Source organism: Tyto alba, unplaced genomic scaffold, assembly GCF_018691265.1.
Source record: "Tyto alba isolate M040663 unplaced genomic scaffold, T.alba_DEE_v4.0 Super-Scaffold_44, whole genome shotgun sequence".
In the NCBI taxonomy this organism is placed as follows: Eukaryota; Metazoa; Chordata; class Aves; order Strigiformes; family Tytonidae; genus Tyto; species Tyto alba.
The window spans coordinates 182,945-195,188 of NW_024881320.1; the positions used below are offsets into that span (position 1 = coordinate 182,945).

Sequence of the window (12,244 nt, forward strand, 5' to 3'; positions counted from 1 at the left end):
GGAGGGGCGACCATAGAGCGCTGGAGGACCGAGGGCGCCCCCCCGCGGGCGGCTCCGGCAGCAGCGGCCCCTGCGGACGCCGGTGTCTCCGGTACGGGGCGGGCGGGGGGCGCCGGGCACCAGCGGGATCCGAAGCCTTGAGCGGGGCCCTGGCCCCGAACCCGGCCCTAAATATATCCCTGGCCCCAAACCCGGCCCTAAATATATCCCTGGCCCCAAACCCGGCCCTAAGCATGGCCCTGGCCCCGAACCCGGCCCTAAATATATCCCTGGCTCCAAACCCGGCCCTAAGCATGGCCCTGACCCTAAACCCGGCCTTAAATATGGCCCTCACCCTAAACCCAGCCCTAAGCTGAGCCCTGACCCTAAACCTGGCCCTAAATATGCCCCTGGCCCTAAACCCGGCCCTAAATATGTCCCTGGCCCTAAACCAGGCCCTAAATATATCCCTGACCCTAAACCCGGCCCTAAACATGTCCCTGGCCCTAAACTGGGCCCTAAACATGTCCCTGACCCTAAATCCAGCCCTAAATATATCCCTGGCCCCAAATCCATCCCTAAACATGGCCCTGGCCCCAAACCTGGCCCTAAACATGGCCCTGACCCTAAATCCAGCCCTAAATATATCCCTGGCCCCAAATCCATCCCTAAACATGGCTCTGGCCCCAAACCTGGCCCTAAACATGGCCCTGGTCCTAAACCGAGCCCTAAGCTGAGCCCTGACCCTAAACCCATCCCTAAAATTTCCCTGGCCCTAAATCCAGTCCTAAATATATCTCTGGTCCTAAACCCCTAAGCATCACTCTGACCCTGGCTCTAAACCTGTTCCTAAACATCAACACAGCCCTGACCTCCCCCAGATTGAGCTGAGCCAGACTGAGTTTATTACCCCCGCAACCCAAACCCCCACAGCCCTAACCCCCTCCCCCAAAACAGGGCAGGGTTTGGGAGGCGAGCCGAACCCTGGGGCTGGGAACCCCCCTTTTCTGTGGAGTCCCTGAGACACAAGGGAGAGGTCCCAGTAGGGTGTGTGGGGGGGTCCGCACCTTAAAATTGGGATGCCCCACCCTGTTCCTAGGGGGGGTCAGCCCAAATGGCGGCAGGGAGGGAAGGACACGGCACTTCCCCTCCCCGCCCCAAACGGGCCAGGGCACGTGAGCACCCCGATCCCGTGAGTCAGGCAGGAAAGCCTCTGCCCCACCCGGGTTTTGTTCCCCTTGTCTGTTCCCCAAAAGTCCCGGCTGTGCTGCACCCCGGGGCGGGGGTTTACCTGTCTGGGAATGTCAGGAGAAGTCCGGTTTGTTCTCTTCCAGTGTCACGCCGGGATGAAGCCCGACTGCACCTACAAGCAGGTATGGTGCTGGCGGTACCCCAAGACCCCGAACTGGGGGTCACAGAGCTCCCTGCCTCATCCTGGCACCCTACAACCCCAAACAGGGGCACCCCCCATAGCTCCCTGCTCCATCCTGGCACCCTAAAATCCCAAATTGGGGTACCCCATAGGCCTCTATCCTGCCCCAGCACCCTACAACCCCAGAGTGGGGCACCCTATAGCTCCCTGCCCGGCACCATGCAACCCCAAACAGGGGCACCCCGTGATTCCCATTTCTGCTCAGACCTTGCGCCCAGTGGGGACCTTTGGCAATATTGGGGGAAGGGCACTTTTACCTGGGGACTCTGGGCATTTTAGGGTGGGTTTTACACCCAAACCAGCCCCCACCCTGGTTTGGAATCCTCTGCACCCCATTTTTCTGCTTCCACCACAGCTGGACCCACTGGGGGACCGTGGGGCACAGCCCACCTGCTTCCCACCAAAGGTAACTCCCCTGATCTACTGGGACCGGCTTCGGGGCTGGCTGGATCCGGTGCTACTCCTTGCTGGATGCCACCAGCGTTGGGGGTGGCTTTAAACTCCATAAATTAATTTATTCCTTAATTTTGGGGCACCACCATCCCCTCTCCATTGCAGTGCTCCCGCAGTGCGTTGCTTTCCACCTTCCTCCTCACCCTCTTCGTCCTCATCTTCCTCCTCTTCCTCAATCTCCGGCTGGGCTCAGCCCTCCGTGGTGATGCCAGCGGTGATGCTGGTGACGATGCTGGATCTTGTGGTGACGCGTGCCGGTGAGATGAGCTTCTGGGGGGGTGACGCTCCCCCGAGACCCTTGGCATCCCGGCACTCCACTCACTGGTGCCGGCGCTGCTGAATTTCCACCGTAGGATTGTCCTGGTGGAGAGCATCCCGGAGGGCATGACCTTCGGTGACGGCTCCGTGCCAAATCCGTCCACCTTCTCCACGTGGATGAACCTCTTGGGGACCGTCACCCGCAGCCTGGACATCGCCTCCTTCTACTGGACCATGACCAACGAGGACACACGGACACACGAACCCTCCGCCGCCCAGGTCTGCACCGCCAGCATCTGGCACGTGGGGCACAGCTCTGATTCCGGCTCTTGAACCCGGCGCTGGCTGCTATTTTCTTGCCTTCCCCTAATTTTTAATAATTTCTGCTTTTTTCGGCCTCAAACTGCGTGCTGATTCAGGGTGAACAAATCCTGGAGGAACTCCTCCAGTTACCCCAGCGCGGCATCACCGTCCGAATCGCTGTCAGCCACCCATCGGCAAAAACACCCCTGAATGATCTCCAAGCCCTGGAGAGGAGTGGTGAGTGACGGAAAAACCCCCAAATTGGGCTTTTGGAGGGATTTTGAGTGGGAGATGCCCAACTCGTGGTCGTGCAGGTGCTGTGGTGCGCACTGTCGATATGCCGCGGCTCACTGGCGGCGTGCTGCACACCAAGTTTTGGCTTGTTGATGGCACCCACCTCTACATTGGGAGCGCCAACATGGACTGGAGGTCTTTGACCCAGGTGAGCAACACCATTATACCACTGGATGGTGCCGAACCTGTGCTGGATGGCTCCGGGGCTATCCCAAAACCAACCCCCCATTCCTGTCAAGGGATGCCTAATGCCGTAAGATAGGACTTAGGGCGTTGGAGAGGGATGGCAGAGGCGTCCAGTGATGTGACGGTGCCACTGTGCTGCTCACCGCAGGTGAAGGAGCTCGGTGCCGCCGTCTACAACTGCAGCTGCTTGGCCAAAGATTTAGGTAAAATTTTTGAAGCTTACTGGGCTCTTGGCATTCCCGGTGCTTCCATCCCGGTACCGTGGCCGGCAAATTATTCCACCACCTTCAACTCGGAGACGCCACTGGAGTTGAAGCTCAACGACACCGATGCCGCTGTCTACTTCTCGGTAGGTCCCCAATCCACCGTGGTTTTCCCAGTGCCGGTGGATTTGCTGTGCCGGTGCTTGATCCATCTCTGATGATTTTGGCAGAGCTCCCCGCCAGCTCTCTGTGCCGCTGGTCGGACCCAGGATCTTCACGCCCTCCTCAGCGTCATCGACGCTGCCGAGGACTTTGTGGACATCGCCGTTATGAGCTACCTACCCACCACTGAATTCTCCCACCCCCAAAGGTTCGTGCGGTCCCATGTCAACCCCGGTTTGCTGGCCCTGGTGATGCTTAACTGCTTTCCCTCCCCAGATTTTGGCCGGCAATCGACAACAGGCTGCGGAAAGCCGTCTTTGAACGCCGGGTCAAGGTCCGTTTGTTGGCGGGTTGCTGGCCCCACAGCCAAGCGACCATGTTTCCCTTCCTCAAATCCCTTGCGGCCATCGCCGACAATCAGACCCGCTACAGCGTGGAGGTGGTGGGTATCGTGGCGTGGGCGCGGCGTGCCGGCGGGCGATGTTTCGGTGGGTGACGGTCTCCCTGCTCCCCACAGCGGCTTTTCATGGTGCCGGCAAGCGCAGCACAAGCCCGGATCCCCTACGCCCGGGTGAACCACAACAAGTACATGGTGACGGAGAAGGTGGCATATATCGGTGAGCGCGACACGAGCGGCAGTGCAACCGTGCACGTTGCCACCAGGTGATGGTGACAGTGGCTTGGAGGTGGTTTGGGGATTCTCCCCTCCCGAATCTCCTTGCAGGGACGTCCAACTGGTCCGGTGACTACTTCATGCGGACGGCAGGATCGGCGCTGGTGGTGAACCGGACGGTAAGCCAAACCGGTGCCGGCACCACCGCCAGCACTGCTGCCAGCACCATCCGGGAGCAGCTGCAGGGGGTTTTTGAGCGGGATTGGAGCTCCCAGTACAGCGCTGACATCAGTGATACTGAGCAGTGGGAGGGCCTCTGCGGCTCCCGTTAGGCGCCGCGGAATGGATCACTGGTGACCCACGGGTTCTGGCTGTGCTGAATTTGGCCACCCTGCTCCAATTTGGGGGGGGGGGAAAAAAAAAAAAAAAAAAAAAAAAAAGCAAAGTTATTCTGGACTTTGCATTGCTGTTATGGAGTTGGGGGGTTCTCTGCGCTGCAGTGATGGAGCGTGCCGGGCCTTTGATGGATGCCAAGCCGGCACCGGGAGGGAAAACCAGGACGCCCCTCAAGTCTCAGCAGTGCCAAACCCATCCCGGCAAAGAGTCAGATGAAATGCTTGGCTGTCAGCAAACCATTTATTGGGGGATCATGGCAAGAAACCAGTGCTGATAGCATCCGGCACGGCACATCCTGGTGCATCCCTGGCTACGCTCTCCTCTGCAGGCATGGAGCTGGGTTTTGCCGGTTGGGGCGACCATGGGTGAGGAAGAGGAAGGTCTTTGGTGAGCTCTCGGCTGCCAGGGTGTTGGCCAGGGTTGCCACGGCGGCTCAGCGGTGCTGTGGGTGTTGCCGGCTCCGTGCCAGGAGGAGCATGCCGGGGACAGCGGAGGGGTCCCGCACTGGCCCCTGGAGCCCATCTTCGGGGACGGGGACGGGACGTGGGGGCGTGGGGTCACACCACATGACTGGAGCTCTCTGCCGGGGGTGGGGAGAAGCATGGGGAGGGGGTGAGCGGCACCCATGGGTGGGGTCCGCACCCCTTTGTGAGCACCCAGGGACCCTGAGCACCCATGATGGGGGGCACCAGGGGACATGGGACACAGGACACCAGGTATCCCCAAGCACTCATGATATGGGGGCACCAGGGACCCCGAGCACCCGTGATGAGGGGCACCAGGGGACATAGGGCATCCAGGGACCCCCAAGCACCCATGATATGGGGGCACCAGGGACCCTGAGCACCCATGATGAGGGACACTAGGGGACATGGCACATCCAGGGACCCCCAAGCACCCATGATATGGGGGCACCAGGGACCCCGAGCACCCATGATGAGGGGCACCAGGTGACATAGGGCATCCAGGGACCCAAAGCACCTGGGGGACACAAAGCACCCAAGGGACCCCAAGCACCCACTGTGTTCCAGAGCACCCATGGCCAGGAGCCCCCAGTCGCCACATGACCCCCCACCCTGTGGCCATACCTTGGTGTGGGACGAGGTGTTGGGTCTTCCAGGCAGGTTCTGCTTCATGATGCCACCAAAGACCACACTGCCACTGCAGTGGCCATGCTGTTCCTGCCTGCTGGGGGACCCCAGCGTGATCAGGTTACCAGCAGTGGGCTTCGTCTTGGGACGCTGGTGATGCTGGCGGTGCCGGGTGCTGTAATGGGTGGGGATAGGGCCTTGGCAGACCTCCTGCTGGCTTTTGTCACTCGTGTACCCAACCGGCTCAGCTAAACTGAGCCTATCCATCTGTGTGATGGCCTTCTGGATGCTGTACCAGCCGGCCGGGATGAAGGCACCTCCCTCCATGCCAGGGAAGATCTGCGCCACGCTGGCATCCTTACAGGATGCCCTCAAGTCCTCTTGGCAGAGCTGGTAGTACTGGGTGGCCTCAAAGCTGGACTTCACCTGCTGCAAGGAGATGAAGGGATGCCTAAGGGCGGCGCTGGGCACGATCCTCTTATGTGAGTCCCAGGTGAGCATCCTTTTGACCAGCTCCACCATCCCGCACAGGTCACAGTGCTCAGCCAGTGCCTCCTGGCTGGGATAAGATGTCAGGCGGACGTTCACTGCCGCCAACTGATCCAGTGAGGAGAAGACATACTTCCTCCTCTCTGTTGGCTTCACCATCTCCTTGCCTGGTGGTTTGAGCTGCCAGGAACCGGTGGGATGCGGCACCCATCGGAAGAAGGACCACGTCTTCCGGGCAGTGCAGAGCAACTCACCCCGTGGTAGCCCCAAAGTGGAGCAGATGTAGCGGACCTGGTCATACTCATTGATGCCGGGGTAGAGGGGCCAACCCAAGTGAAGCTCAGCCATCACACAACCCAAAGACCAGATATCTACCTTCTCACAGAAGGGCAACCCCAACAAGATCTCTGGTGCCCGGTAGAAGCGGGATTGGATATAGGGTTCCTTGATGTGGCAGACCTCAGTGAAGATGCTGGCTGAGCCGAAGTCAATGAGCTTGACGCGGAAAGGATAGCGTGCGTGGTCCACCAGCATGATGTTCTCTGGCTTGAGGTCTGCGTGGATGATGGAGAGCTCCTTCAGCTTGACCAGTGCAGCCAGCACTTGCGCCGTGATGGTACGGATGTGCCGGACGGGCAATGGCAAGAAGTTGTTCTGCTTTTGGAATTCGAGGAGGTTTTGCTCCAGCAGCTCGAAGACCAGGTAGGTACAGGCACCATCACCGAAGGACTCGAGGAAACGGACAACGTGTGACTCCTCTGCGTCCACTGCTCGCAAGGCCTGCAGAAGCCTCAGCTCGTTCATCACCACCTGGCCACGGTGGCCTTCGTTCTTCAGGATCTTGATAGCCACCATCTCCCCTGTGCTCCTCCGCCAGCCCTGGGTCACCTCCCCGAAGGTCCCCTTCCCCACCGTGGCCACCACGTCATAGCGCTCAGCACCCACCACCAGCGTCCCCATGGTGAGTTGGCTCCTCGTCAGGGGCTTGGGCCCCCCACCCCCACTCAGCACCCAACAGGGGCTTGCGGCACCCAAGCGCCTCAACCTGGCCCCCAACAGCACTGCTGGTTCTGGCATTGCCATGGTGACACCTTCTGTTGCTGACATTGTCCCCAGGAGCAACCGCTCCCCTGTGCAGAGGACAGCAGCTGGGGTGGAGGAACCCCCTGAAACCCAGCCCCGGTCTCCCAGAACACATCCCAGCCCCCCAAAACTCATCCCCGATCCTCTAAAACCCAGCCCCAGCTCCCCAAAACGCATCCCCCATCCCACTGAAACCCAACCCTCGTCCCCTAAAACCCACCCTAGCCCTGCAAAACCCGCTTTCAGCCCCAGAAAACCCATCCCCATCCCCACAAAACCTATCCCCAGCCCCCAAAAAACTCATCCCTGATCCCCCCAAACCCATCCCCATCTTCCAAAACCCATCCTCAGACCCCATTGACATGCTCAGCATCTTTTTGGGGTTAACATTTATTCCGGTCAAGGCGAGAGCAAGGGGCTGGGGGGGGCGATGCTGCTGTCCCCCCCCACTCCCTGGTTAATATTAACACCTGAAAATGGGCAAAAGCTTCAAACACCCTCCTTTTCCCCCCCAAAAGCTGAATTAGGACTTTTTTTGGGGGTAAGGGGATTAAAGAGAATCTGGGGGAGCAAGTGATGCTCCACTACCTCATCACTGTTTCAGGGGGTCCCTGAAGACCCCCCCCATGCTCAGGGGAGGTGTTTACCGCTCACCACATGGTTGGGGGCTCAGCGCCAGCTTAGGCAACTGAAATTTATGAGTCCCCTCACCCCTGGACCCCCCTAAATTGAAGCGTGGGGTGACTTCCGTCACCACTGGCCGCTGGTTGAATTTGGGGTCCCCAGGAGAGAGCTCAACGCTGGGTAACCGCATCTTCCCCCCCTTGGGTTGGGTGATGGGGGGCTCTGGTGGGGACACCCCGGGGGAGAAACCCACCCTGGGCACCCACCGCCGTCGCCGGGCCTTGCCTTCCGCTTCCCCATTGACGTGGGGATGGGTATCCACCACCCGGCTGTCTTCTCCTTTCTCCTTTGGCTTCACCAACACCAACACTGCCTTCTTCATGCCACCCATCCTCATCCTCCCCTCGCCTTCCAACCCGCTCCCAGCAAAACCTGTGGTGAATTTTGGCAATTTGACCCTAGACCAGTGTCCCGGTGCCGTATCCTTCCTGGTGGTCTCCTCCATCCCATCCACCCCCGGCGGTGCCAACTCCAACACCGGTACCTTCAATGCTGGCACGCCGCTGGGTTTTGGTATCTTCCAGCTTACTGGACCCTCTGGTTGTTTTACTGGCATGGTGAAACCCACGGCAGGGATGGTGAACCGGGAGGTCAGTGGTTGCCCACCTCCATCATCCATTGTCCCCCTGGTTTTCAGCTTCAACTGCATCATGCTGGGAGATTCCAGCATCTTCCTTCCTCCCATGCCAATGCTCAAGCTCTCAGCACTTCCCCCACGTCTCATCATTTTGGGGACACCCCCGATGCGGATATCGGGGCTGGATCCCCCAAATTTTGGCAACTTCACCCACCCGCCCAGCTCTGGCCCGGAGGGGAGTTTAGGCAGTGATGGCACACGTTGGCTGCCTGCTGCTGGCAGGGCAATGCCCACCCGTGGTACTTGAAACCGGGGGGTCCCAGGGGACCCTGGTTCTGCCGACCTCCCGCCGTCCCCTCCCAACCCCCCGATTCCCAACCGTGGCAGCTTCATCACTGTGCTAGCATCCTGGGAACCCTCCTCACCACCAGCACCCTTGTCCCCATCCTTGACACCAAAAGGCGCCAGGGATAATTTGGGGACCTTCAGCTTGACCCCGGCACCAGCGGCACCAGCTGTTCCCAAAGCCAGGTCTAAGGCCCCCACGGGACCGGAGACGGCGATGCCGGGTGGTGCTGGTGCAGCTGTGCTGTGGGGTGCTGGGGGATACCCATTGCCTTCGCCGCCTGTTTTGAGCTTCACAAGGGACAACCCAAACCGTGGCAGGGTGAATTTGGAGGGTTTGGGTTTGGCGCCGGTTGCTGGCACGTCCCCGGTGAGCCGTGCCGGGGAGGTGAGCTCCACCGCCGGCAGAGGTGCTGTGGGCTCCAGCTCCAGGCTAAGCTTTCGGAGCCCTTTGGCGAACCTGGCCACCACGTCTGGTGTCACCGTGGCACCCCCCTCACCCGGCACTTCTGTGGTGCCAGCATCTGCTGGCAACGCCAAACCCACACCAACGTGTGGCATGGCGATATCAATGGATGGCACCATCATTGCCGGGAAGGTCAACTGAGATGGCGCTGCAGGCGCTGATTCCAACTGCCGCGCTGGCAGCTTCACCTCCAGCTGCGGTTGCCTACCGATGGTGACTGGCTCTGGTTTGGGCACACTGAGCTCGGGGACCAGCTCCACGGCGGCTCTGGGGACTGCGATGGCGATGGAGGGGACACGGATGCTGGTAAATCCCCCTCGCATGCCGGTGTCCCCCTCCTCATCCTCTACTGGGGCCGTGCTGAAATTCAGCATCTTGGTTTTTGGCACCGGGCTGCCTCCACCCTTACGGCTACTGCTGGGGGTGTCTCCCTCCCCCAGCTTGATTTGAGGTTGATTTATGGTTGTGCTGGGCTCTGGCATCGCTGCTGGCAGCGGCAACGCTGGCACGGCCACCTCCAACCTCGGCAGCCGTAATGTTGGCTCCTTGGCTTGAGGGGTGGTTTGTAGTGCCGTGCCGGCGAGGCTCAGCCCCACAGTGACTTTTGGCACTGCCACCTCCACGGCCGGTAACCGTGTGCCGGTACCTGCTGGCACCTCAGCAGCAACGCCAGCGACCTCCGTTTTCACTGGCAGCTCCTCCATCGCTGGTGTTTTGCTGGCTGCCGCTTCCTTCACCGTTAACCGGGATGACGTCACACGTGGCCGCGTGGGCTCCGCCGCCGGCAGCGCTGCGGTGGATGTGGCAGTTGGTGCGGGTTCGACACCGCTTCGGCTCTTCACCAGCTTGGGGAGCTTGGGAAGGGCAAACTCCACGGCCACAGAGTTGGCGGCTGCCGCGCTCACTGTGTTGGGTGCTGGTGGCAGCTTCTTGGAGGGCGTCAGGATCGGGATGCTCTGGGTGAGGGTGGGGGAGATGGGACCTGGCACCCACCGCACTCACGTGCACACCCATAGGGACTCCCAAGCATCCGGCATCACCGGTTCCGCATCCATAGGGAATCCCCGAGCATCCCGCATCCCCGTCCTGCATCCATAGGGACCGCCCAAGCACCCTGCATCCCTGGTCCTGCATCCATAGCGACCTCCTGAACATCCTGCATCCCTGCCCTGCATCCATAGGGACCTCCTCAGCATCCTGCATCCCTGTTCTGCATCAACAGGGACCCCTTGAGCATCCTGCATCCCCGTCCTGCATCCATAGGGACCCTCTGAGCATCCCACATCCCCATCCTGCATCCATAGGGACCCCCTGAGCATCCTGCATCCCCATTCTGCATTCACAGGGACCCCTTGAGCATCCCACATCCCCGTCCTGCATCCATAGGGACCCCTTGAGCATCCCACATCCCTGTCCTGCATCCATAGGGACCCCCTGAGCATCCTGCCTCCCCATTCTGCATTCACAGGGACCCCTTGAGCATCCCACATCCCCGTCCTGCATCCATAGGGACCCCTTGAGCATCCCACATCCCCGTCCTGCATCCATAGGGACCCCTTGAGCATCCCACATCCCCATCCTGCATCCATAGGCACCCCCTGAGCATCCCACATCCCCATCCTGCATCCATAGGGACCCCTTGAGCATCCCGCATCCCCATCCTGCATCCATAGGAACCCTCCGAGCATCCTGCATCCTTGAGTCTGCATCCATAAGGACCCCTTGAGTATCCCGCATCCCCGTCCTGCATTGATAGGGACCCCCCAAGCATCCTGCATCCATAAGGACCTACCAGCCTGGCCACCTTCCCCTGGTGTCCCTCGCCGACTGTGCCGATGCTGCCAAGGGGAACGCGGGTGCCAGTTGTCCGACGCCGGAGGAAGAGCGAGACCTTGCAAGACCTGGCACCCTCCAGCACCCGTGCGACGTCCTCCGGGGGGACCCCCTCAAAGAACACCCTGGCGCCGAGAAGCTGGTCACCTATAGGAGCCACAGGGGCTGTTACCCTGAGTGCCATCCCCCCTTCAACCCGGGTGGGTTTTAGGGACCCCCCCCACCTTGGTGGATGCGCAAGGATTTGGGTGCCTTGGCGATGTAGAGGCCGTAGCGGTCACGGGCCACAGTGATGCCTGTCACCCCAGTCTCGGGCGCCGTCTCTAGCTCCACCAGTGCTGCGTCCTCCTATGGGTCAGAAGGGGGGTGGGGGGGTGGGATCTGGCCCTTCCCTCCTGCCCCACGCCGTGCTCGCCGCCCACCGTGGCACTCACCTCCATGGCGGGGGTCCCCTCCTCCAGAGGGGTCACTAGGTTTTGGGGGGACACGCACACACACACACAGAGGTGGTGGCAGGGGCTGGGAGTGCTCCGGCACCGCAGGCTCCTGTAAATGGGACACAGACCCCCAACCCCTCCCTGTTGCAGACCCCCACCTCCCCCCCCATTGCAGATCCCCAACATTTCCACTGCAGCCCCCACCCTACCCGCTGCAGCCCCCCAGCCCGCCCCTCCCCTCACTGCAGTCCCCAGCCCCCCCCTCCTGCCCCACACACCCAGGCAGAGTGCAGGCAGTCCCTTGGGCAGGGGGCTTCCCTTTTCCCACCCTGCACCCCAAAACCTGCCTGCTGGTATCTGCCAAGACCCCCCTCACCTCCCAGCTCCTTCCTGCTCTGGCGCTCTACTAGGGAGTGGCTGTGTGTCCCCCCCGACGACCAGGATGGGGGGACCCAGGCGTCCGGGCCCCCCCTAAAAGAGAACCCAGGCGTCCGGGCTCTCCATCCTACGCTGGCTCAGCAAAGGTCACCAGCTCTGCACCGGAGACACCCCCTTTGGCACCGCACCCTGAACTTTCCACTGGCACCCACCCACATACAGGCGGGACAAGGGGGTCCCTTGTCCTGGATCCCCTCCACTGTCACCCCAAGGGAATTCCAGGAATCTGGGAGACTCAGCACAAAATCCCGTGGGATGGAGGGTGGCGAGAGACTGGATTCAGCGGGCCGGGCCTGCGACTGCGGTGATGGACGCCCGGGTTGGCAGCCAGAGAAGTGGGAGAGGAGCTGGGGGGACACATCCTGCAAACTGTGCTCCCCATGGCCCAGGTCTGCCCTCGCTGCGGGCATCAGCACCTGCCTGCGTGATCCGCAGGCTGCATGGCTCCGCAGGTGCGTGGGTGCAGGTGTGCATGGGTACACAGGTACCTGCGTACCAGCCTTCTGGGGTGCAGGGCTTCTG

The 12,244-nt window shown here is 61.0% G+C and overlaps 3 protein-coding genes across 3 annotated transcripts; 1 reads left to right on the forward strand and 2 right to left on the reverse strand.

Annotated features, from left to right (window-relative positions):
- The first annotated feature begins 48 nt into the window (after window positions 1–48).
- Window positions 49–4,295, forward strand: PLD3 (phospholipase D family member 3). Its single transcript, XM_042805054.1, has 12 exons — window positions 49–91; window positions 1,236–1,352; window positions 1,767–1,817; window positions 1,970–2,121; window positions 2,218–2,401; window positions 2,542–2,662; window positions 2,740–2,867; window positions 3,054–3,254; window positions 3,339–3,478; window positions 3,547–3,712; window positions 3,788–3,887; window positions 3,995–4,295. Exons 2-12 carry the CDS (start codon window positions 1,281–1,283, stop codon window positions 4,213–4,215), a joined length of 1,536 nt encoding a protein of 511 aa, XP_042660988.1. The 5' UTR covers window positions 49–91; window positions 1,236–1,280; the 3' UTR covers window positions 4,216–4,295.
- A 417-nt stretch (window positions 4,296–4,712) lies between these two features.
- Window positions 4,713–6,819, reverse strand: HIPK4 (homeodomain interacting protein kinase 4). Its single transcript, XM_042805637.1, has 2 exons — window positions 5,368–6,819; window positions 4,713–4,859 (listed from the first exon to the last, which is right to left on the reverse strand). Exons 1-2 carry the CDS (start codon window positions 6,817–6,819, stop codon window positions 4,713–4,715), a joined length of 1,599 nt encoding a protein of 532 aa, XP_042661571.1.
- Window positions 6,820–7,296: 477 nt separating this feature from the next.
- Window positions 7,297–11,741, reverse strand: PRX (periaxin). The gene is made up of 5 exons (XM_042805301.1): window positions 11,661–11,741; window positions 11,282–11,393; window positions 11,072–11,195; window positions 10,807–10,994; window positions 7,297–9,970 (listed from the first exon to the last, which is right to left on the reverse strand). The coding sequence occupies exons 2-5, from the start codon at window positions 11,285–11,287 to the stop codon at window positions 7,586–7,588; spliced, it is 2,703 nt and encodes a 900-aa protein (XP_042661235.1). The 5' UTR covers window positions 11,288–11,393; window positions 11,661–11,741; the 3' UTR covers window positions 7,297–7,585.
- Window positions 11,742–12,244: the final 503 nt, after the last annotated feature.